The sequence below is a fragment of the Podarcis filfolensis genome, assembly GCF_964270895.1.
Source record: "Podarcis filfolensis genome assembly, chromosome: 10".
Classification (NCBI taxonomy): domain Eukaryota; kingdom Metazoa; phylum Chordata; class Lepidosauria; order Squamata; family Lacertidae; genus Podarcis; species Podarcis filfolensis.
The window spans coordinates 19,096,842-19,120,982 of record NC_139612.1 but is presented as its reverse complement, the minus strand read 5'-3'; the positions used below and the strand labels follow the sequence as shown (position 1 = coordinate 19,120,982).

The following is a 24,141-nucleotide window of genomic DNA, read 5'->3' as shown; positions in this document are numbered from 1 at the left end:
CCCGCCCTGTGGAATGCCCTCCCGTCAGATGTCAAGGAGATAAACAGCTATCTGACTTTTAGAAGACCTCTGAAGGCAGCCCTTGTTTCGGGAAGTTCTTAATGTTCGATGTTTTATCATGTTTTTAATATTCTGTTAGGAGCTGCCCAGAGTGGCTGGGGTATAAATGAATAAATAAATAAATAATAACAATTATTATTATTATTATTATTATTATTATTATTATTATTATTATTAGTATTATTAGTATTAGTATTATTATTAGTGAGGGGCAATGTAAACAGTGAACACCAAACTGGTTCTGCTCCAATTCTTTTCTGCCATGCAGATGGGCAGGTGATTAACGGGGAACTTACAATGATCAAGTCAAGGAAAGTTTGTATTATTGTTTTGATCCATCAGAACAGAAACATAAAATACAGATGTGTGAAACAGAAAAAGAGGACCAATCAATTGAATCGGCAGGATTTAAAATATTCATTTAGTTAAAAGCTCCCCTTAACATTTAACACTGATCTGATTCAATAATCAGACACATTCGTGAAGAACATCTGAACAGTAGGATGAAACTTGAGTCATTGTCTTCCAATAAAGGTAAAAAAGGTAAGGTAGAGGACCCCTGGATGGTTAAGTCCAGTCAAAGGCGACTATGGGGTGCGGCGGCCAAGGGAGCCAACGTTTGTCCACAGACAGCTTTCCAGGTCATGTGACCAGCATGACTAAATCGCTTCTGGCACAACTGGCCACAAGACAGATGGCAGAGCACATGGAAACGCCATTTATCTTCCTGATGCATTGGTACCTATTTAACTACTTGCACTGGTGTGCTTTCAAACTGCTAGGTTGGCAGAAGCGGGACAGAGCAACAGGAGTTTACTCTGTAGCGTGGATTCAAACTGCCGACCTTCTGATTGGCAAGCCCAAGAGGCTCAATGGTTTAGACCACAGCACCACCTACTCCCTTTCTTCCAAAAATGACTGTATGGATCTTATCACTCATCTGCCCCTTATCAGATGGGATCAACAAGCAAAATGAGTATCTTGTAAACTTTCCCCCTCTTATTCATTTCAGACTCCCATATTCATTGTCTATTATTTTCATTACCTTTCTTACCATAGTGAATGCAATCTCTTCCATCTCTCAATCTCTTCCCATCTAAAGCTCTGCTATACAATAAAACATTCAATTCGGCGTTGAGGAAAGATGTGTGCCTCAGTATATTAAAACAGTCAACAAAAAGCACTCAAGTAATAAAGGTCCCTTTATATATATATATATATATATATATATATATATATATATATATGGAAAACTTATCAGAAAAATACCACCATGCATGATTACACAATCTGATTCATCAAGCATGGTGCCAGACATGGATTTCTCACTTTTTTGAGAGAGACAGAGGGCTGGGGGAAGAAGATAAATAGCCTTATATTGGTAATGCCATAAATAAGGAATGGAGACCTTCTGCTTGTTGTTGGACTCCAATTCCCAGCAGTACCAGGGATGATGGGAGTTGGAATCTGTGGCGATCACACACAGGGTCCCCGGTCCAGTCAGTTGTTAACATAAACAAATAATCAAGTTTATTTTTAAATGCAGGAACAAGCTTAAGGTTACAGTTAATTTTACTTGGCAGTTTCTTATTCTTAGTTCCTAACAACTCCAAACTGATTATTCCAACTATCTATCTGACTCCACCTAACAATTCCTCTCACTCTCTCACAACTCGACCAACCCACTGCCTATTCCTCCCTCTTCCTTCTTCAGCTCCCAAACCTCAACTCCCAACTCTCAAACCTCAACTCAACTCAACCTCAACTTCCTTTTATTCCCCCCTTGCATTTTCACTAGCCAATCACATCACACCCATTTTAACCCTTTCCTTATGACGATCCTAGGAGGCAAACGCCACAGAGTCCAATAACATTACATATCCAATTGATTTGTATATTACAAATCAAATGATATTAGAATTGATTCTATTGTAACAAGTATTCAAAAGTAATGATTTACATCTTTGTTTTTAGTCACATTTCCTTAGTCAAGCAAATTTTCAGGCACACACTTTTGAAGCAAATCTAGTACCCAAGCTTTAGCTAAAGCATTAGTATTATTTATTTGCCAGTGATAACAATGCTTAGAGAGTATTATTATTATTATTATTATTATTATTATTATTATTATTATATACTGCCCTATATCCACAGGTCTCAAGGTGGTTACAACATAAAATCACAATATAAAACGCAAAATACACACAAAAAAGAATAAAAACAAAAAAGTCCAATAAGGCATTGGATGGCAGCCAGCCAAGTGTTGGAACGATTAAGAAATATTCAAACTGGCTTTGCAACTTGTATTTTGCACACAGATCGGAAGTTGTGACATAATTTACTGTAGAACAGGTAAGAGTGTTGAAAACATAGTTCTGATTAAAGTGTAGAAGCATCTTTTCAAAATGACGCATGATGAATTAGGCTAGGCTTTCCCTACTTACAATGGGACTCGCTTGTCTGGAATGAAGTTCAGATTTTTTTTTTGTTTTACTTTTTATTAAATACAGTTGTACAAGAACAACTATTTATTCATTTTCCTCACTGCGCAGTCTGGCATTTGGATTGGTGACTTTGATAGCAAGCTGAGCTGCTCTTTCCACAATTACCTTCCGATTCTTGGATGAAACATTGTGAGCAATCTCTGCACAATAGGACTTGTTGCTCATCACCAGCACCTCCAGCTCTTTGACGTTGTGGACAAGGAACTTTCTGAATCCTGAAGGCAACATGTGCTTTGTCTTCTTACTGCTACCATACCCAATGTTGGGCATCAAGATTTGGCCCTTGAACCTTCTGCGGACTCTGTTGTCAATACCTCTGGGCTTCCGCCAGTTACGCTTAATTTTGACACAGCGATCAGACTGATGGCGGATGAACTTCTTGATCCTCTTCTTGACGATCTTAGGCTTGATGAGGGGTCTGAGGGCCGGCATAGTGCCTGCTGGAGAATGGCAGCACCCGTGCAGGGAGCAAGCGCGGAGAGAAAGCTGAAGTTCAGAATTTTGAAGATTTACCACTGAATGCCTATAGAGATTTCACAGATAATAATAAAAAAGGCATAATTCAAATCACTAAGTGGCGCAGCACTGCGAGGAAATAAAGGTAACACTTTTCAGTGCAGGGAGAAAAGCAGGGACTTTCATTAGGTGATTTGTCATTAGGAGCCACTGGGCTCCGAGGAACTCAAATGAATTTTTATTGCTGTAAAAGAAATTTCCAGATAAAAAGCCATCCATTAATGTGCAACAGCTAAGATCGCATCATTAAACCATTACGTGGACACAATGTTCCGAAGTAGAATATCACAGCTCAACTCTTCCTTTTCGATAGTTAGAAGTGGGCAATAAACCTCACAAATTCATGAGAGGGAAATGTCAGGAGCGTCTGTGTTGCCTTTGCTGTCGAAATCCAGCCATTCCTGGGAAATTCAGACACTGTCTTCTCTCTTTCTTTGTTCAGAGCAAGAACAGGGAGGGGGTGGCCCAGGAAGGCCTCTGGGGCAGGACAGAGAAGCCTGGAGGGTTGTATTTTGCCCCTGGATCTGCGGTTCCCTATCTCTGCACTAAGAAAACTCCCCTTTTCCTTTGTAAACTCAACTGAATGAATCCTCTTTTTTAAAAAAATGTTGTTGTTGTTTAGTCGTTTAGTTGTGTCCGACTCTTCATGACCCCCTGGACCAGAGCACGCCAGGCACTTCTGTCTTCCACTGCCTCCCGCAGTCTGGTCAAACTCATGCTGGTAGCGTCGCAAACACTATTCAACCATCTCGTCCTCTGTCGTCCCCTTCTCCTTGTGCTCTCCATCTTTCCCAACATCAGGGTCTTTTCCAGCGAGTCTTCTCTTCTCATGAGGTGGCCAAAGTATTGGAGCCTCAGCTTCAGGATCTGTCCTTCCAGTGAGCACTCAGGGCTGATTTCCTTCAGAATGGATAGGTTTGATCTTCTTGCAGTCCATGGGACTCTCAAGAGTCTCCTCCAGCACCATAATTCAAAAGCATCAATTCTTCGGTGATCAGCCTTCTTTATGGTCCAGCTCTCACTTCCATACATCACTACTGGGAAAACCATAGAAATACCATGCACCTATCTATCAAGAATGCTTTCTCACTGGCAGATTCACACTATGGATCCCCTTGCCGCTAGAAAGAATCGAACCCTGCTGCGGAGCATCCTTTGTTTTTAGCAGGCACAGCTAAGCTGGCATAGGATGATAAATAACACATCATTTTAATACAATCGTAGCTTGGGAACCAAATGCCTTGGCATTCATACGCTTTGGCTCCCGAACGCCGCAAACACAGAAGTGAGTGTTCCGGTTTGCAGGTGTTCTTTTGGAACCCAAATGTCTGGTGCGGTTTCTGTGGTTTCCAATTGGCTGCAGGAGCTTCCTGCAGCCAATCGGAAGCCGCACCTTGGTTTCCGAACATTTTGGAAGTCAAACGGACTTCCGGAACAGATTCCGTTCGACTTACTAGATACAATGATATTTGAGACATCTTATTCTACCACCTTTTGTGATATTGGTGTTTTGTTTCTCTTTGAATATGGCATCACAAACTACCCAGACACTTCAGAATAGAGACTGGATTAAAGCCCACACACTGGTTGCTGAATAGAGATTGTCTCGGACGTGCCATAACGTTGAGGTAATAACTTTATCTTTGTGTCTCAAACTCTCACCAAAATAAAAGGCTTCCAATAGTCAGCATTAAACAATAGTGGAAGCTTAAAATCAGCAATTAACACCAGGTTGTCTTTTACCCATTGAAAGGTCTGTCTTTAGCTTCTTACCCTTGTATGGTAACAGAAAGTCAAACTGCAAACACAGAATGCTTAAAGCGTATGTATCACCAAGGTCGCAAATAAAGGGTAGTTTCACTTGAGCACCATGGTTGAAAACTGATCAACATTCAGTGGGTTCAGCTACCCCAAAGCCTCCAGTCATCACGCCCTCTATCAGCATCTTAAACTCTTGAAAATTATGTGAGCTCTTACCCTTCCTAGCTCCTTATCTTCCAGTGCCAGGACCCCAGTACATTCTGTGAAAAGTTTCACTTTGACGACAGGCCGTGGATGTGTGGTGGTGAAATCCCCTTGAGTTCCCCATCTGCAACAAAATAAATGACAATATTCAAATTCCAAATGCATTAAAAAGCAAGCGTTGTGGCGGTGGCAATCTCTCGAGGCCCCTGTAAGCAAGCACAGCATTTCTACTTCCCTACAGAGTTGCTACTTCCATCTGAAAACTCAAGTTCCCAAGATGGAAGAGCTTTCACAATTCTCCTATATTGGTTCTGTAATTAAAAATCATCCAATGTGGCAGATGGCATAATGAAAGATTGACTATATTCGGGGAGTTTGTAGCACGAAGCAGATGGACTTCTACAAATTTATGTTTGGGTAAGTTTGTATTTGTCCCATTAAAATAAACCGAAAGTGGTTAAGATTAATGGTATGGCATTGAACTTGCTTTTCAAGCTTCTTATACAATTGTCTAGTGCAACCCAAGTGTGTTCTTAACTCAGGATCCTGGCGAACACTACATGTGGGCTAATAGTGGTGTAATGCATTAACGATCCTATGTGTACACAGCGGATTCCACAGCACAGGAGCTGCAGAATCAAATTATCTGCATTTGCTGTTGATCTCCCTGCAAGGAGAAAACAGCTTGCCAGATCATCCCTGGAGGAACCCCCCCCCCAACTGATTTGCAGCAGCTGGCCTAGAGGCCAGACTTTTTCAGGTGGTAGATAGGGAAATCAAACAAACAATCAAAATTTATGGGTTGATGTGGTCAGGGACTTCTGGGCTAGGGTGCTGATTGCTGTTCTTAAAACTGCTGAGCATTGTTTTGTTTTGTTTTATTGTTAGTGTGCTGCGGGAGTTTTGTACTGCTGTTATGGTGGGCTTTTTGGAGGGGTTACATGTTGTGCAGAACATTAACATCTTATAACATGTCACAGAATCATAGAATGGTAGATCTGGAAGAGACCACAGGGGTCTAATTGAACCCTCTGAACTGCAGGCATCTTTTGCCCGAAGTGGGACTTGAACCCATAACCCTGAAATTAAGAGTCTCAAACTCTACCAACTGAGCTATCCCAGTGGTGTAATACATTTATTAAGTTTAAATAATAATAATAATAATATTCCTGTAATGTCCCAGGCAAAGTTGACACCCCTCCCCGCACCCATCACAACACTACACACTGTGTAGTGTGTAGTGTCCACATTACATGCAAACATAAGGCATAAATCAATGCATGGCAATGCCTGAACAACTCTTTGATGACACCCAACCTATTATAAAACACATCTTCAATGGTAGCGCACAACATGGGAGCAGAAGAGTTAATGCAGTGCCTGTAGCTGCTATGGCAGGATAACAACAACAACAACAACAACAATTTATTATTTATACCCCACCCATCTAGCAGGCCCTACCCAGCCACTCTAGGAGGCTTCCAACAGGATATTAAAAACACATTAAAAGATCAAACATTAAAAACTTCCCTAAACAGGGCTGCCTTCAGATGTCTTCTAAAAGTCATATAGTTGTTTATTTCCCTGACATCTGATGGGAGGGCGTTACACAGGGTGGGTGCCACTACTGAGAAGACACTCTGCCTGGTTCCCTGTAACCTCACTTCTCGTAGTGAGGGAACCGCCAGAAGGCCCTCAGAGCTGGACCTCAGTGTCTGGGCTGAACAATGGGGGTGGAAACGCTCCTTCAGGTATCCTGGGCCAAGGCTTACACAGAAGACCCAGTGAATTGCAAAAGCCACATGCTAACAGGATTCTATCTGTGCAACAAGGGACACCAGTTGCCACGAGGGTCTGGTTGGGGAGGAGTGGCTCCTTAGTCAGAATTCTCACATGGTAGATTCCCCATGACAAAATTTCCTGCTGATAGACCCAATTGTCTTGATTTTTCACAATGAAAAAGTCATCTATATTAAACAATAGGGTTGCTCCTGAGGCTGCATTTTTCCCCAGATTTTGATTTAGAAATATTTTTTATTTACTCACTGAAGTTATTAATTGCCCAAAAGCTCCTGTTCTCTGGGCATCCTAGAAGAAGTCTTGAATGAAATAAAGATTACTGACTAATACACCACGCAACAGGCACCAATACTACAAGCTTCAAAATTCCTGGGCATAAACCAAACCTGTCAAAAGACAGCAAAACTGGATTGCAAACATCAGATTGTAAAAAACCCGGGACTTTCGTGCAATTGACAATATAGTCAATATTATCACCTTCAGTCTGACCCTTAGTCCTCACAAATCGAAGTTTGTGTCTGCCTTCAGCACAGAGCTTCTGCCTTGCAATTCCGCTGTCATGGGATGCAATATGTCAACTGTAGTTAATGGTGCAATATGTCAACTGTAAAAGTTACTTATCATGTCCTAGTCTGAATCTGACCTTTCTGTTACCAAGACCACAAACTTACAGTACCTTCCTAAAGGAAGCAAAAGCGTGCGCTGCTATAACAACTGGATTCTCTTCCCTTCCATTAGTTATGCAATTGTGCCAATTTCACAGCGAACTTTACATAAACATGCAATTTTTGATTAAGGCTTTGATGTTTTGGAGATAGCAGAAGTTACAGTATTTTTCGCACCATAGGGCGCACCGGACCATAGGGCGCACCCAGTTTTTAGGGGGGGAATTCAAGAAAAAAAATATTTCCCCCTCCCAGCCCCAAAGAGCAGTGTACAGGCTGCACACAACCTATCCCTGCCAGAGGGGTTGCGCGCAGCTATGAAAGAAGGCAAGGCAGCAAGCGGGATGGATCCCACTCACTGTTTTGGCTTCCCCTTTAGCCCCGTGCAGCCTCTCCTTGCTGGGAGACGCTGCGCAGGGCTAAAGAAGCCATAGCCCCGTGCAGCCTCTCCCCGCCGGAGGGGTTGCGCGCGGCTATGGCACAAGCCTGCATTCGCTCCATAGGACGCACACACATTTCCCCTCAATTTTTGGAGGGGAAAAACTGCGTCCAATAGAGTGAAAAATACGGTATGTTCCTTGGCTTCTGCCAGGAGGGCAGAAAAGGGTCATTTAACTTCTGACAGAACTGTTACCTCTTACAACTGATCCACTGCAACTCTGTCAAAGATAGCCTAAGTGTTTATTTTATGAAGCTACACAAGCATTAGATGCCAGAAGAAATATTTTCTACTCATATACTTGACTCTACCTCTGCCTTTTGTGCCTGCTAGGAAAACCTAACTTCTATTTACTTAAAATATTCATCTTATATCTTTTGGCCGCTCACGGGGCCCCCAAGGCAGGTTTGGGTTAGTTTAAAATTTATTTATTTTGTTTTGCAGATTTATAAACCTCAAAGCTACGAAAGTGGTGTGCAATAAGTTAAAAAACAAAAGATGCAGACTCAGTAAACTAAAAGCAGTAAAACAATTTCTACAATTCAATTCAGTAAAATGAATGGGTCACACTTCAGGTAAGCCTTCTTCAACAAACACAACTTCAGCGGCTATCTGAATATCAAGATAGTTTGTTCTTGACTACTACTCTATTCTGAATTTAAAAATGGAAAGCATAATGCTGGTGGGTCAACAAAAGAGGTTTAAAGACTCTCTCAAGGCAATTCTAAAAAATAAAAGTAGTATAAACACCGACAACTGGGAAACACTGGCCTGAGAAAGCTCCAATTGGAAAACAGCCTTTACCAAAGGTGCCATGGGCTTTGAAGACACTCGAACACAGGACGAAAGGGAGAAACGTGCTAAGAGGAAGACACACTTGGCAAACCCTCACTGTGATCAACTACCACCCGGAAACCAATGTCCCCACTGTAGAAGGACGTGTGGGTCCAGCATTGGCCTCCACAGTCACTTACGGACTCACTGATTAAACCGTGCTTATGGAAGACTATCTTACTTGGCTACAAGTGATTGCCAAAAAAGAAGGAAGAATATCAAGATGCTAGGTGCTTGTGTAGTTCCAATTGGTATCGAATTCAAGAGGGCTGAAGTTGCAACAATTAAAGTCTGGTTTCTAGTACAAACCGCCTTCATATTGGATCCATCTAGCTTGGCACTGTTTGCAGTGACTGGCAGTTAACCGCCAAGATTTCAGACAGGGCACATTCCCAAGGCTACCTGAAGATGCTGGGGTTTGAACCTGGGATGTTGTGTGTGCAAAGCAGTGGCTCTACCACTTGGTGAACTTCATCCATAGGATTTTGAAGATGGCAAGCTGTGATGGCCTGGGAATCGGATTCAGAGGCTGAACCTGAGGAATCCCAGCCTGCACAGGAGTCCCTGCCTCCAGGACCGGCTGAGCCGGGGCTGGGGCTTGAACCTGAAGGGCCCTCACCTATGCCGGATCCTCAGGAGCAGACACCAGCTGAATCTACTCTGGCTCCGGAGGTGATCGAGGACCCATTGCTTGCAGGTGCTCCACTCTCAGCCCCGTCAGGGGAAGGTGAGGTTGCCTCTGGGTCCAGTAACCCTCCAGCCTCTCCTGAGCTGCAGAGGCTCAGGGCAGAGAGGCGGAGGGAACTAAGTTCCCACAGGAGGAGTGCTCACCTCCAGGCCAGGAGAGGTGAGTGACCTGTGGACCTGGGCTTCAGGCTTGACGGACAGCCCCCATACTACACCCTCGACCTCGGACTGGACTTGGGCCACGCTGCACGGTAACTCCCCGGAATCAGCACACAAGCGTTGGAACATGGGAGCCCTCTTGGAGCTTAATACAGTGCCAGGGGTTGCCTTTATCATCCTGAGTTGGGTGATAACAGTCAATGTTGGCAACAACTTTCCAGGATTTCAGACAGGGGAACTTTCTGTCCTTTTCCAGGGACTGAAATCTGGGACCTTCAGTGTGCAACAAGTGTGAGCTGTCACTGAGTTAATGCTCCTCCCTGGAGCTGAGCAACTGGGTATCTAATTCAGCTTACCTAAGCGACTCCCCCGAGATGCTAGGCTAAGTATTCTCCAAAGGACCCTAGGGGGCACCACATCACTAAAGCCAATTAATAATTTTCAAGCCTTTTATCATGCAAATTTAAACAGTAAGTGCACTTGGAAACAAGGAAGAGAACATTATTATGTAGGAAAGAAATGAAGATAGAAACAATTCAAAGAAACACTAGTAAGATAATACACTTCAGGAAGTCATTTCATGTATAAAAAGAATTCATTTTTAAAAATGATTAAGTATTCATTTCAGAGGGAGAGAGAGAGAGAGAAATTACAATTGCATATTGCCTAAGGGCATCTCCAGCCTGTCACTGTTTGGCAGGAGGTATTCCAGTGCACACCGTAAATTTTGGTTTGTGCAATTAAAATGAACTAAAAGGCTCTGTTGTCCTTGTGCAACAAATCCACTTTAAAATAGCTTTTTTTTTCTTTTTGCAGTTAGGAAAGTGGTGGGGAAATGCATTGGGAATAAGGAATGAACAAATGATTAATGGTAAAACATCTAAACACCTTACAAGCAAATCAGAATGAACGTGCGCCATTGATGAACTTCCCTACAAAAAAACCAGATTGCTTGCTCAAACAAGACCAGGTACCAGCTAAGCTCTGCAAGACTTGTACAAGCAACTCAGAATGAATGCTTCATAGACAGGGGGTATGGAGAAGACGTTATCTTTTGCACCCTTGAGATGTAAAGGTGCGTAGCATGATACAGAGTTGTGACCACGTGGCTGACTTTAGTCTACATCCCATCCCCTAGATCTCATATTATCTAGCCGGATGTGTGACATTACATTGACACATGTGACCACATACTTTCTGCCCTCCAAACCACTTCAGTAGCTGCTGTGTGTGAAAGAGAGGTTGGGGAGAGATAAATGACGGCTTGGAAGACTTGTTGCATGTCTGTTTTAACTACACATCACTGGGAGACATAGGAAATATATGGGGTGGCAGTGGTTACATGTGTTGTGCAGCAATGTGAAGGCTTGGGGGAAAGGTGGAACATCTCTCCCCCTCCCTGTTTTTAATGCCTCAAATCACAGCAAAAATTCCAAATGTAGATGTTTGTATGCTGCATAACCTGGGCCTTCATTATTAGAGCGCTCTGATTTTAATATGGAGCCTGACCAGTCCTGGCAGAGTCAAAATCATGTGACAAACTACATTTCTGGCTTGTCAACCATTTCCTAAAGAACAGAGCAACCCTCGGTAACATAGACTTTAGCCTGTCTTAGACCATTAATGTAGTATGACAACCTTATTTGTAGATTTAATCAGCTAAAGTTGTGGAAAACATTTGTACGTGTTTTCAATTTATGCATTTTGATTCACCCTGTCCCCAACCCCCGAGCACCTAGCCATCTGTGAGCTATCATAAGGTGAATTGATTTCTGTTGCAGGGAACAGGTGCCTTGGAGACAAAATACTGCAATCTCTTACTCTGGGATAGAGCAATTATGGCATGTCAGTCACTGCAGATTTAATACTTATATAGTCCTGACATGTTATTGGCAGTGAGGGGGAAAACAACCCAAACGTCAGCTTTGCGTCTCAAAAATACAGCACCTTTAGCAAGCTAATGGAAGGGAGTGGGAAATTTTTGGAGGAAATGGGAAAAGTCATTACAATCAAGTCTTGGAATTGCATCTCAAAAATGAAAAAGGGAAAGGGGGGGGGGGAGAGAATGGAAAGTGAGCCTACACAATCCCAACAGAATACACACATGCAAACTGAGCACGCATCTACCTTCACAAAATGAATCAATCTTTGTGCCATTGTTTACCAATGAAAGACTAATGTCCGCAAGTATGCAAAATACACATACATCAAGGGAGGGGAAACTCTGGTCTGGAGGGGGGGGCAAACGTGGCCCCTTTTCAGGCTTCGGAGACTCGGCTTCTTCCCCCCAATGGTATATAATACTGTTTTGTAATTTATGACTTTTATAATTTATGATAATTTAGAATTTAAATGTATTTTCATGTAATATTTGATACTTCCAGCTGATGAAGGTGAATACATCGAAACAGGGCCCTATCCTGGTTTCTAATCCATAATTCACTTCTGACTTCTGCTCTATGATTGAAACTGAGTCTCCATCTGCAAGCTGTTAAATTATAAGGAACAACATTATTATCGAGTGAAAAAAGAAAAAATCTTTGTAACGAATTATTATGTTATACATATCTTTTTGAGTTTGAGTTTGTAATCTCTATTTGAGTTTGTAATCCTTATCAGAATACATACTTTTGAATGGATTAGTTTTTGTTACTATTGACTATTGATTTGTGAGTACGGACCACTCCCACTATTGAAACTTACATTGGCCTGAGTTCTTGGTGTGCTTTTTTCTTCCACCGCTTTGGCCATAGATAAGAAGAACAAAGCGAAGAGAGTTGCTTACCATTTAAAGAGTCTTTAATGATCACAGCAAAAGAACAAAGCAGCCATTCTCGGAATGAAGATGTTCCCAATTAAGGTTTCCACCCACTTCCCCTCTAATCACTTCCATGCCTTGCAACCTGATCTCGCAACCACTGTGCTTTTTGAGTAGCCACCTTATCTGCTCTACATGACCTTGGACTGATAGGCTGGAGCTCTCTCTCTTCCTGTTCTTCTTCACTTTGCTGTTCACGCCCCAGGTTCATCCCAACTTTTGTCTTCAGAACTATGCCCCTCTGCAAACCACTGTTCCAAATCTATACTGCTCCACTGCTCCTGGGCAGCTTCAGGATCCTGGTCAGGAGCAGAGAGAAGGGGAGGCTCCCACTATTCCTCATCAGAGCAGGACTCCTCAGCCTGGTCTCTGACACCCCTCCAGGCTACTTTATCTAGCCCTCAGGACTGTCTACGGGCCACACCCTGCACTGGTTCTGCTCTGCAATTTCCTCTAGTGACTCTGCCTGCCTGGATTGTGTCCTTGAACTGTGATAAGACTTCTTGCTTGCTTGGATGAAGGGTGGAGAGTCGTGTGTCTGAATGCATCCACCGCCGGAATGCAGTCCCAAGGCGGCTGCCCATGAAGCTAGCAAGAGGTCTTCTCACAGCTCAAGGATGCAATCCAGTGATGTAGTCATAGTGAAAATCAATCCCCACCCCTGATGTCTAGATGCCCTGCTGGGTTGCAGGGACCTCAAGGATCACTGGAACCAATTTCTGCTTCTTTTCATTCATCCCGATATTTTGGAAGGGCACATGTCCCTATTTTCAAAAAGGGGAAAAGAGAGGACCCAAATAATTACCGCCCAGTCAGTCTGACATCAATACCAGGGAAGATTCTGGAGCAGATCATTAAGCAAACAGTCTGTGAGCACCTAGAAAGGAATGCTGTGATCACTAATAGTCAGCATGGATTTCTGAAAAATAAGTCATGTCAGACGAACCTGATCTCGTTTTTTGACAGAATTACAAGCCTGGTAGATGAAGGGAACGCAGTGGATGTAGCCTACCTTGATTTCAGCAAGGCATTTGACAAGGTGCCCCATGATATTCTTGTAAAGAAGCTGGTAAAATGCGGTCTTGACTATGCTACCACTCAGTGGATTTGTAACTGGCTGACTGACCGAACCCAAAGGGTGCTCATCAATGGTTCCTCTTCAACCTGGAGAAGAGTGACTAGTGGGGTGCCACTAGTCTTATTCAACATCTTTATCAACGACTTGGATGATGGACTCAAGGGCATCCTGATCAAATTTGCAGATGACACCAAACTGGGAGGGGTGGCTAACACAGTGGAATTTGCTGCCAAGGAGTGTGGTGGAGTCTCCTTCTTTGGAGGTCTTTAAGCTGAGGCTTGACAACCATATGTCAGGAGTGCTCTGATGGTGTTTCCTGCTTGGCAGGGGGTTGGACTCGATGGCCCTTGTGGTCTCTTCCAACTCTATGATTCTATGATTCTATGTTTGTGTAAACAGTTGATTTCCAGTTGCTATAGCAGAACCAAGAAAGGGAATCCAGCATGGATGTGTGCAAAGAGAAGCATGTTGAGCTAAGAAGGGTGGAGGGCAAGGTTTAAGATCCCGCTCTAGCAGGGTCTTCAAATGTATGTATATCGTTTGTTCCACGTGACTTGCTACTTTCCTCCCCAAGGAACGACTAGCAAAGCATCACACTTAGGTAGGATGCATGTAGAATGCTGTCAGTACTGAGAAATACTCTGTAAAACATTAACTACTGCTTTTGTGCTGCCCTCCACACCTGACACTGGGAAGAATCCCATTTTGGGGGAGAGTTGATGTGTCTGGGTATAGAGCACACACACACACAGAACACATCCAGGGTTCCCCGAGAGATGAAACTCATCCCTCAGTACATCCTCCCTACCTATCATAACGTGGTGACAGGCATTTTGCTAATACACAGCAGGAGCAGGAGCACCTGGCAAAGTATGTGGGATGTAGATAGGGTCATGTCATTCTGACTAATCCCAAAGGCACAGGTACAGGGCCAAAGTTATGCAGTGAGCTATGCGGCTGAAAAGATCTCAATGTGGGCGCAACACTTGCACAACACTTCTAAATAATTGCCAACCTAGCAGTTCGAAAGCACGTCAAAGTGCACCTAGATAAATAGGTACCACTCTGGCGGGAAGGTAAACAGCCTTTTCATGTGCTGCTCTGGTTCTCCAGAAGCGGCTTAGTCATGCTGGCCTCATGACCTGGAAGCTGTATGCCGGCTCCCTCGGTCAGTAAAGCGAGATGAGAGCCGCAACCCCAGAGTCGTCCATGACTGGACCTAACGGTCAGGGGTCCCTTTACCTTTACCTAGAGATCCCAATTGTTGCATTTAACGTTTTTACAGATACAGAGTGCAGTTATGCCACACTCCCCACTCCCCTTCAACCTTACCATTTTAATTTTTTTAAAAAAATCAAGTTCTTATTGTCCAAGGCTTCTGGACAGCTATAATACAGTGGTACCTCGGGTTACATACGCTTCAGGTTACATATGCTTCAGGTTACAGACTCCGCTAACCCAGAAATAGTGCTTCAGGTTAAAAACTTTGGTTCAGGATAAGAACAGAAATGGTGCTCCGGTGGCGCGGCGGCAGCAGGAGGCCCCATTAGCTAAACTGGTGCTTCAGGTTAAGAACAGTTTCAGGTTAAGTACAGACCTCCGGAACGAATTAAGTACTTAACCCGAGGTACCACTGTAATATGTCAGGAACCAAAATGTGAACTAATTATTCTGAAATTTGCTTTATTGAATTCTGCCTACCTACCACAACAGGGAAGGATCTGGCAGAACCTGCCAAAGTCTCCTCCTTTCCTTCCCTCCTCATCTTTCTGCTGCAGATCTTCTGAAGGATTTGCTTTTAATGCAATGCGTCCAAAAGTTCTTCCCTTGTCTTTGCAATGTACAACTGATTCTCATTTTCAACAGCTTAGCAATGCTGATAGATGTTCCAAATAAATTATTTAATCCAATTTACACAGAATCTTTCAGTCCAGTGCAGGGTAATAAAGAAACATTCTTTTAAAACTCATGTCAAAATGGAACTCAGATCAGTAATGCGTACAAGCAAGCTGCATCCAGATTAATTAAATTTCAACATTAAGATTTATTACTTGTGAGTTTCCATTAAAATCTCCTCTGTCCTTACATTTGCAGGAATCCTGCGGCACATATGTCCATGTAAGCAACGCATACAAAAATAATGTACTGTTTCAAGTATTATTTACTTACACTGTTGAAAATGACACAAATGTAACAGCTGCAATGTTTGCTGTAGTGGGTAATTTTATTTTAGTGACATCTGCAAGTATTGTGTCCACAAAGGTAACTCAATTTCCCAGAGACTATTAAAAAAAAAATCAAACTATCAAGATCAATGTTAAATAAGATTCAATACTTTGGGATTTGGTTAGCAACGGCAATCAGAAATGCGTATTTTTGTAACAAAAACAACACGTAGAGAGAGAAAAGCCTGGCAAGCTGAAAATTGTTATTGTAAAAGCAACAACACAAAGCACAACTCTTTCATTTAAGACGTTGATGAAGATGTTATGAAAGATTAAGACTGAGAATCTCTCTTTTGAATAGAGATGGCCACTGAAAGATGCGTGTCGAGGTCCCCAAGGCCACCCCAACAACTCACACATCACACAGAATTTTTGTTTAAGGTTTTTGGCATAATTTTGGCCACAACTTTATCAAAATACAAAAATGTGAGTGATTGCTTGCGACTATCTGCCCCCACCATGGGCGACAGACTGACATTCCGCACGATGCGAAAGTCAGAAAAGGGGAATACACTTGGGGGTAGGGACGGAGCAGGGAAGCTGCCCTCAGCCCTCCCCAAATGCAGCCAGGGGCTCTTGCATGGCTCGAGCCCCCTTGACAGAGTGGACAAGCAATAGTTAGCCCCTGATTCCTTTAACGGAATCCGTTGCAGCAGCAGCATTAGAGGGGCAGGCACAGCCAATCCATGCCCCTCAACCAACCAAACCATAAACCAATGCCTAACCGCAACCTTACAAGTTGTGACGATTTGCTACGCAGTAGGCAAAAACCAAATGGCCCCAGCCAACCAGCCAGATGGACAAAATTCCTGCCCCAAGAGCAGACGACCCTATGACAGGCATAGCAAGGTCAAAGCGAACAACCCTAATTCTAGGGAAGGGGGGATGGGCAATCCGATGCACGGGCGAAAAGAGGAAGCCCTAGCCTCGTGCAAGGAGTTTTAGCATTTTTGGCTGTCAATCAACAAATGGCAACATTAACTTCTTCCCAACAACAAGGGAAGCCCCAATCGCATCAGTGGCCAACAAACAATTAGCCCGCCCCCAACTTTGGAGTGTCATGGCGGCCCCCACCGCAACACGTGCTCTCCATGAAGGAGAAAACGCTATGTCAAACAGGGATGGCAGCAGGGTAGAATGGGGGTATACACTATAGGAAGCCTTCTGCAGGCAAAACTAAAAAATGGCAAAAGAAGAAATAGGAAAAAGAACACACAGGTGTTGGGGTATCTCTGTAGTGGGTCAATGCACACAAGAAAGACATAGTCTGGTATAACCAAGTGGGAGGAACTCAAATTTTCTCTCTTTTCCCGCAGCTGTAAAGGGCTTCTGTCTGCACATTTTGTTATTAAACGTTTACAGCAATAAAAATTTAAATGGTAAAGAAATCCTATGGACATTACTGTGCAAAGCTCCATGGCTAACAATGTCAAGAACTGCCAAGAGGAAAATGCTAAGGAGTTGGCTGTTCAAGCAACAGGAAAACCTGATAGCATGTAAGCAAAAGAGAGAGAAAGAAAACAGTAACTGCTTTAGACAACAAAGATTCGAGGAAAGTGTTTTTTAAAGTGAGGCTTTGTGGAAAAGGTCACTGTCTGTGCTGGTGTCCTTTTGAAAACATAAAGAAGTAGAAAACTGCTAACAGAAGAGGAAAAAAGAATACAAATGTTCCACAAATAGCAACAAACATTTAAGTTGGCCGACAACAAGGGGAGAAACTAATTCAGTTCACTTCTAAATAAAGGACTCCTGGACCAATATGCAAACTGAAACACAACTACTTTTAAAATCCACGTTTCTCTGAATTTTGTGATGTAGTTTTCCAGCCCCAAAGTGCACAGAAGCACACATATCAGTGAAAATGATATCCACAGGTACATTATATTAGGGAAACAGCTAGCAAGGAATCACCTATTGTAGCAGAAATGCACACCAATCTGTAAATATTGCAAATTGATGGGGAAATAGGGCAAACAGAAGAAACCGAGAGAACCTGAATTTGACAGATTCACTAATAATAATAATAATAATAATAATAATAATAATAATAATAATAATAATAATTTTATTATTTGTACCCCACCCATCTGTTTTTAAACACTGACTTAAAAAGACAACCTCTCTGAGATATATATGAAGCTTTAATACAAGTACTTCTAAAAATTGCAGGTGGCAAGCATCATCTTAAGAGGAACTGACCATTCCCCTCACAAAGGAGGCATCACCAAAGGAGACATTCCCTCCAAGGACACAGGTGCATTACCTAGAACACACACATTTCTTGCTTCAGAAGCACAGTTTTTACCAGTTTGCAAATTTAAATTGATGGAGTAACAGACTAATTTCGACGATTTAAGACATTTTAATTGATTAATTGGATCGCTTCCCTACTCATGTGTCATCCATCAGACTCCCAGCAGGGAATAACCATTAGAGAAATGCAGTAAATGTTCTTTGGATCTAATTTCTAACATTTGTGATAAAAATCCCTTTGCACTGGAAATGGCAAGTAAAGCAGCTGGCAACGCTTTACTTTGTATATTGATCTCACGCTTTGCATGCAGACTGATCGGGACAACAGTGAACATGATCTTCTAAGACTTGGAGCTTATCAGCACATCGCTGATGCCTCTTCTTATTCTCCAGATTAAGGTAAAGGAAAAGGGACCCCTGACCATTAGGTCCAGTCGTGGCCGACTCTGGGGTTGCGGCGCTCATCTCGCTTTATTGGCCGAGGGAGCCGGCGTACTGCTTCCAGGTCATGTGGCCAGCATGACTAAGCCACTTCTGGCGAACCAGAGCAGCACACGGAATCGCCGTTTACCTTCCCGCCAGAGTGGTACCTATTTATCTAGTTGCACTTTGACGTGCTTTCGAACTGCTAGGTTGGCAGGAGCTGGGACTGAACAACGGGAGCTCACCCCGTCATGGGGATTCGAACCGCCGAACCTTCTGATCGGCAAGTCCTAGGCTCTGTGGTTTAACCCACAGCGCCACCCATGTCCCATTTACAGCATGGTAAAAATGACACTGAAACACCTTCATATGGCAACTAAGAGGCTATTTCCACCTGCCTTGCCCCACCTCCAGCCCGAGGAACGTTCAGAATGGAGTTGCAACCATGGGTATTATGTATATGTGAATTTTAATGAGTTGAATAGAGTGAAAGATTGAGAGTCATGGGTGTGTGGAGCAAGGGGGCTGGCTCCTGCAGGCTGAGACATGGTGGCTCCCCCTGAACTTTTGAGGGGGGAAGTCCCCCTCAATGTTCAGAGGGTACCAGGCGTGACATTCAGGACATTGCAGAACCAGACAGAAGGCCTTCTCGGTGGTGGCAGATGTGAAGGAAATAAGCAGCTATCTTATCTTTAAAAGACATCTGAAGGCAGCCCTGTTTAGGGAAGTTTTTAATATTTAATGCTGTATTGTTTTTAACACTCGATTGGGAGCCGCCCAGAGTGGCTGGGGAAACTCAGCCAGATGGGTGGGGTATAAATAATAAATTATTATTATTGTTGTTGTTATTATTATCGCATGACATTGCGCACAGGCCCCCTCGATCCTCTGGAGAAGATGGCACCTCTGGTGTGGAGACTGTGTATATGAACTTAACAGTGTTTAATCTATCTTTTGGCTTTTATTTTGTTAATACTGCTTTATAGATTATAAATGTTGTCTTGATTTGTTAATCTTATAATGTGACTTTTGCTTTAATAGTGATGTTCAGCTTATTTTTTAGTTGTTGTTGTGTTTTACAGATCGTAATTGTTGCACTAACAGAATCAAAGAATTGGAAGGGATAATCTGAGGTCCAGCGCCGAGGGCCTTCTGGTGGTTCCCTCACTGCAAGAAGTGAAGTTACAGGGAACCAGGCAGAGGGCCTTCTCGGTGGTGGCGCCCGCTCTGTGGAACACCCTCCCATCAGATGTCAAAGAATAAACAATCATATGACATTTAGAAGACATCTGAAGGCAGCCCTGTTCAGGGAAGTTTTTAATGACTGACGTTTTAATGTATTTTTAATCTTTTGTTCGAAGCCGCCCAGAGTGGCTGGGAAAACCCAGCCAGATGGGCGGGATAGAAAAAATAAATTATTATAATATTATTATTATAATATCTAGTCCAAACCCCTGCAATGCAGGAACATGCAGCTGTCCTGTTTTAATTATTCTATATGATTTATGCCAAATGCTCTATTATGTTCCATCATGTTATTGTGAGTTATTGTTTGTAAGTCGCTTTGGGATTCATTTGAATGAAAAACGGCATAGAAATATAACCAATCAATCAAATCAATGAACTATATTTGTTTACATGGGCTTTATGCTCTTATTAAAGCCCAGTTTACCTGAAGAGAAACAATTGGTCACACTGCTTGCTCTGGGCTCAAATAAAGCATTTGGCTAGTTCCTTCCTGCCCCTTCAGTCGGAAGCAAAGATGGGGAAGCTGTGGATAGCCAGTTTCTGTTGGGAGTACAACTCCATAATCCCTGTCCATTGGTCATGCTGGCTTGGTCTGATGGCTCAAACAACATGGCTGCTCATGGCAGTGGTGGACAATGTCGCCCATGGAGAAACTGCAATGTTGTGCACCATTGTGCACTCCAGATTATGAGAAGCGTTGTGATCAGTGAGTCACTTCCCTTCTTCAACTCTATCGTTTATCACCCACCTCTTTTGCTCCTTCACCCTCGTTTGGCTCCCTCCACCTTCTCTCCTCCTGTCATCCTCCTCTTGTTCTCCCCCCTCATTTATCTCTCTCTCTGCTCTCTACCAGATGGGACCTTCATGTGCAGTTCCTTGGCCAGACATTCTTCAGTGATAGGCTGAACATGGCTGCAGTCATTAACACTCTTGGGTGAATGGAAATGTGGAAGAAGAATTTTCAGGCCATGTTTTGAAGAAAACATGGCCTAAAAATGGGCTCCTTTTATTTCTGTTCACCAGTACCTTGTTCTAGGTATTTTGCAATCTGATTCTTGTGTTTTGGCTGTATCAACTATTCTCCTCCCTTGACTCTGTGTGCCTTCAGACTCTTTGCCTTGCTTTTTGTGTGCTGCTTAGGGAGTGACTTTTAAACATATACCACAAAAGCCTAGAATTCTATGGCGGCATAAAACTAAACAGCTGTACAATCTTGGCAAAGCTTTTCCATAATTGTATTTCCCTGCTAGAAAAGGCATAATCTGTTGAATGTCTGCCTGCCATACAATGCTCAAAGGGAGAAGAAAACTGTTTTCCCCCAATGCCAACCCTAAACCAAAATCTAGTTTGCCATCCTCTGACCAGTTACCTGTGCTAAGCCTTATTAAACATGGAGATAATTATTTCTGAGTAAACATACATACCATTGCAATGTAAGTCAACTATACGGTACCATAGATTCTAAATGTATATCTGGTTTTTAGCTCCTGCAGAACAGGACTTGCCTACGCATCGTTGCAGACTTTTCATATTTTCATTTTGCAGGGAGAAGGGATTCTTTAACATCCACCCACACTTACTGTGTCGTAGTATTTGCAGAAAGTAATTTCTAGGGACTACCTGATCTCAGATGAGCAAACTGCAGAAAAGATGCATCCTGGTTGCTAGCGGGAAAGAAAGAACAAACTACGGAGATTCCAAGGACTAGAAAATAAGACAAGCAGGGAAGGTGCACAAAAGTGGAGGAGGAAACAACAGCTCTTTAGGACTCCAGCGATTCCTAGTGTCAGCTATCCAAACAACTTGCTTATCAATCACAGCTCTCTGACTTCGCTCACCAATATGGCTGGGTGATATCTGGTTTTCAACATCATGATATATCATCAGCTAAACATCATGATACAACAAAATATCATAATGTCTAAAATAAGGATGTAACTATGTAGGGGCAAACGGGGTAATGTCCTGGCAACTGCTACTACTTAGGGTTCTAATACAGATATACCGTATTTTTCGCTCTATAGGACACACCCGACCATAGGACACACCTTGTTTTAGGGGGGAGAACAAGAAAAAAAAAATCTCCCCCTCTCTGCGCAGCGCCCCTTCCATTTCTCCTCCTGCTTAGCTGAAGGGGCACCTACCCTTCAGCGAAAGGAACCCGAAGCCTCCGGAGCGCTCCCGCTGCGCTTCGGAGGCTTTGCGTTGCTATCACTGAAGCCAAGGAGCCTGCATTCGCTCCATAAGACACACACACATTTCCCCTTAATTTTTGGAGGGGAAAATGTGCGTCTTATAGAGCAAAAAATACGGTACTTTTACTTACCTTTAATATTAACTTACTTACATAGCTTACCTTTAATACTGTTACAACTATTATTTTATAGTACAGCGCAATGGGGCAGGAATCACGAGAGAAGCAATGATCAGCTTCATGGTTTTCCCCATATCGCAATTTTTTTACATAGCACACACACAAACATTGTGATTCACGATATATCACCGTGTCAAATATTATGAAACCGTTATCACAATGTGGACTTCAAACTGATTGTGGGCAATGTATTGATACATCACCAACTAATGTATCGATACACCACCCTACTCACCAACTAAAAACACTGACAGATTGGAGCAGCCAGATTAGCGCTTCATACAGAAAGGGTACTTAGAAGGTTACGTGCACATTTTGCTTTGTAACTTTCTTTCTAGCAGGGCTAGATACACTCTCTCTCACACACACAAACACTTAAACAAACAAATGTACAGTCTGTGACCCCCTAGCTATGGGTGCAACTGAGGGCATCTTGGTGCCTGCAGGCACTGGGTGTAAAAACTAGCCTAACGTAAAGGTAAAGGTAAAGGGACCCCTGACCATTAGGTCCAGTCATGACCGACTCTGGGGTTACGGCACTCATCTCGCTTTATTGGCTGATGGAGCCAGCGTACAGCTTCTGGGTCATGTGGCCAGCATGACTAAGCCGCTTCTGGCGAACCAGAGCAGCACACGGAAAGGCCGTTTACCTTCCCGCCGGAGCGGTACCTATTTATCTACTTGCACTTTGACGTGCTTTTGAACTGCTAGGTTGGCAGGAGCAGGGACCAAGCAATGGGAGCTCACCCCGTTGTGCGGATTCGAACCACCAACCTTCTGATCGGCAAGTCCTAGGCTCTGTGGTTTAACCCACAGTGCCACCCGTAGAAAGCTAAAATTCATATTTATTTATCTGCCTAATTTTGCTTCTGCCCACCATTAGTCTGCCCCAAAGGGAATGCAGCCATTGTGTTGAAAAAGGTTATAATTTATATTAGCTTTCCGAAGCCATTTTGAACATTTCAACATTCAGCTGTTCCGGTACTATTTTCCCGAATGCTGCTCTCCAGTTATATTAACAGAGGCAAATGTGATCTACCTGTCCCTGACTTGACACTTCAGTTGCCACTAAACGGAAAGTAATCACAGAAGAATGGATAACCTGCATAAAACAAGGGGCCTCTCACGCAACAGAAGAGCTTATGAACACCACATGCAGAAGATTCCAAGTTCAATCTTTGGAATCTTTGCTTCTAAGGACCTCTGAGAGCAGCTGAGGAGGACCTCCTTCAGTAAGAGTAGAGAATACTGTGATAAAGGAGGACAAGCAGAAGTGCTAGAAGACATCTAAAACGTAAGAGACACAGAAATTCAGGATGGGGACATATGACTTAACAGGCAATGAATATGGACTATGGTATTACTCAGATTTGGTGAAACTCTTTTTTTAAAAGATAAATAAAAAAGAAGGGGGGAAAAAGAAGCTTGTCACAAGATCAGGAGTAATACAATCTGGAAATATGTTAAATTAATTGATGAGAAGCCATTTTGAACTTTTTGAGTAACGAAAGAGGAAGGTTGGACATAGAAGGGGGAAAATACCACTTAGCAGAGTAGCACCAAAACCTGAAATTTTAATTACAGCCAGAAACATTTATTGGTGGGTTTATATTAAATAATATAAACAATGGACGTACTAACAGTTGACAGAAAGGGTTGTGTTCTTTTATCTCTATTTCTTTTGTTTTTTCCTCTTATTTTTTCTGATTCTCTTGATATTTTCATTTGTACTATTCTTTCATAAATGAGTTTGGATTTTATTGTTTAATATGTTAAAAAAACCTTTAATAAAATCGACATAAAAAATAAAATTGGAAAAAGCTGTTTCTGAAACATTTGAATAAAGTTTCAGTCTACAGTAATTTTAATACAGTTGTCCATAATCCTATGTATGTGCTTAGAAAACTTCCTAAGGGGTTTTTGTGTTTGTTTTGAACAAGTGCCTGCTTTGTAGCTGTCGTCTGGGAGCTTGTTGACTACAATTTTCCAATTGTTTTACAGGGCCCATTAGGGAGCAGGAAAAACTTTTATCGGTCTTTCTTAAAACACATTTGCAAAAGACCCTGGATGACATTTTAACAGCTGAGAGAGGC

The 24,141-nt window shown here is 42.7% G+C and overlaps 2 protein-coding genes across 17 annotated transcripts in view; both read right to left on the bottom strand.

Annotated features, from left to right (window-relative positions):
* The window catches only part of CADPS2 (calcium dependent secretion activator 2), a 347,579-nt gene that overhangs the window by 178,134 nt on the left and 145,304 nt on the right, over positions 1 to 24,141 (bottom strand). For all 16 annotated transcript variants that reach the window (XM_083574323.1, XM_083574326.1, XM_083574325.1 and 13 more), the window contains exon 7: positions 5,058 to 5,169. In XM_083574323.1, coding sequence (XP_083430449.1) covers positions 5,058 to 5,169 — 112 coding nt within the window. The remainder of the gene's footprint in view (positions 1 to 5,057; positions 5,170 to 24,141) is intronic.
* Positions 2,538 to 3,052, bottom strand: LOC310743374 (large ribosomal subunit protein eL32-like). Its single transcript, XM_083573554.1, has one exon. The coding sequence runs from the start codon at positions 2,994 to 2,996 to the stop codon at positions 2,589 to 2,591; it is 408 nt and encodes a 135-aa protein (XP_083429680.1). The 5' UTR covers positions 2,997 to 3,052; the 3' UTR covers positions 2,538 to 2,588.

Excerpts from the sequence above, each read along its gene's own strand:
- LOC310743374 (XM_083573554.1), bottom strand. The coding sequence starts at position 2,996 with ATGCCGGCCCTCAGACCCCTCATCAAGCCTAAGATCGTCAAGAAGAGG.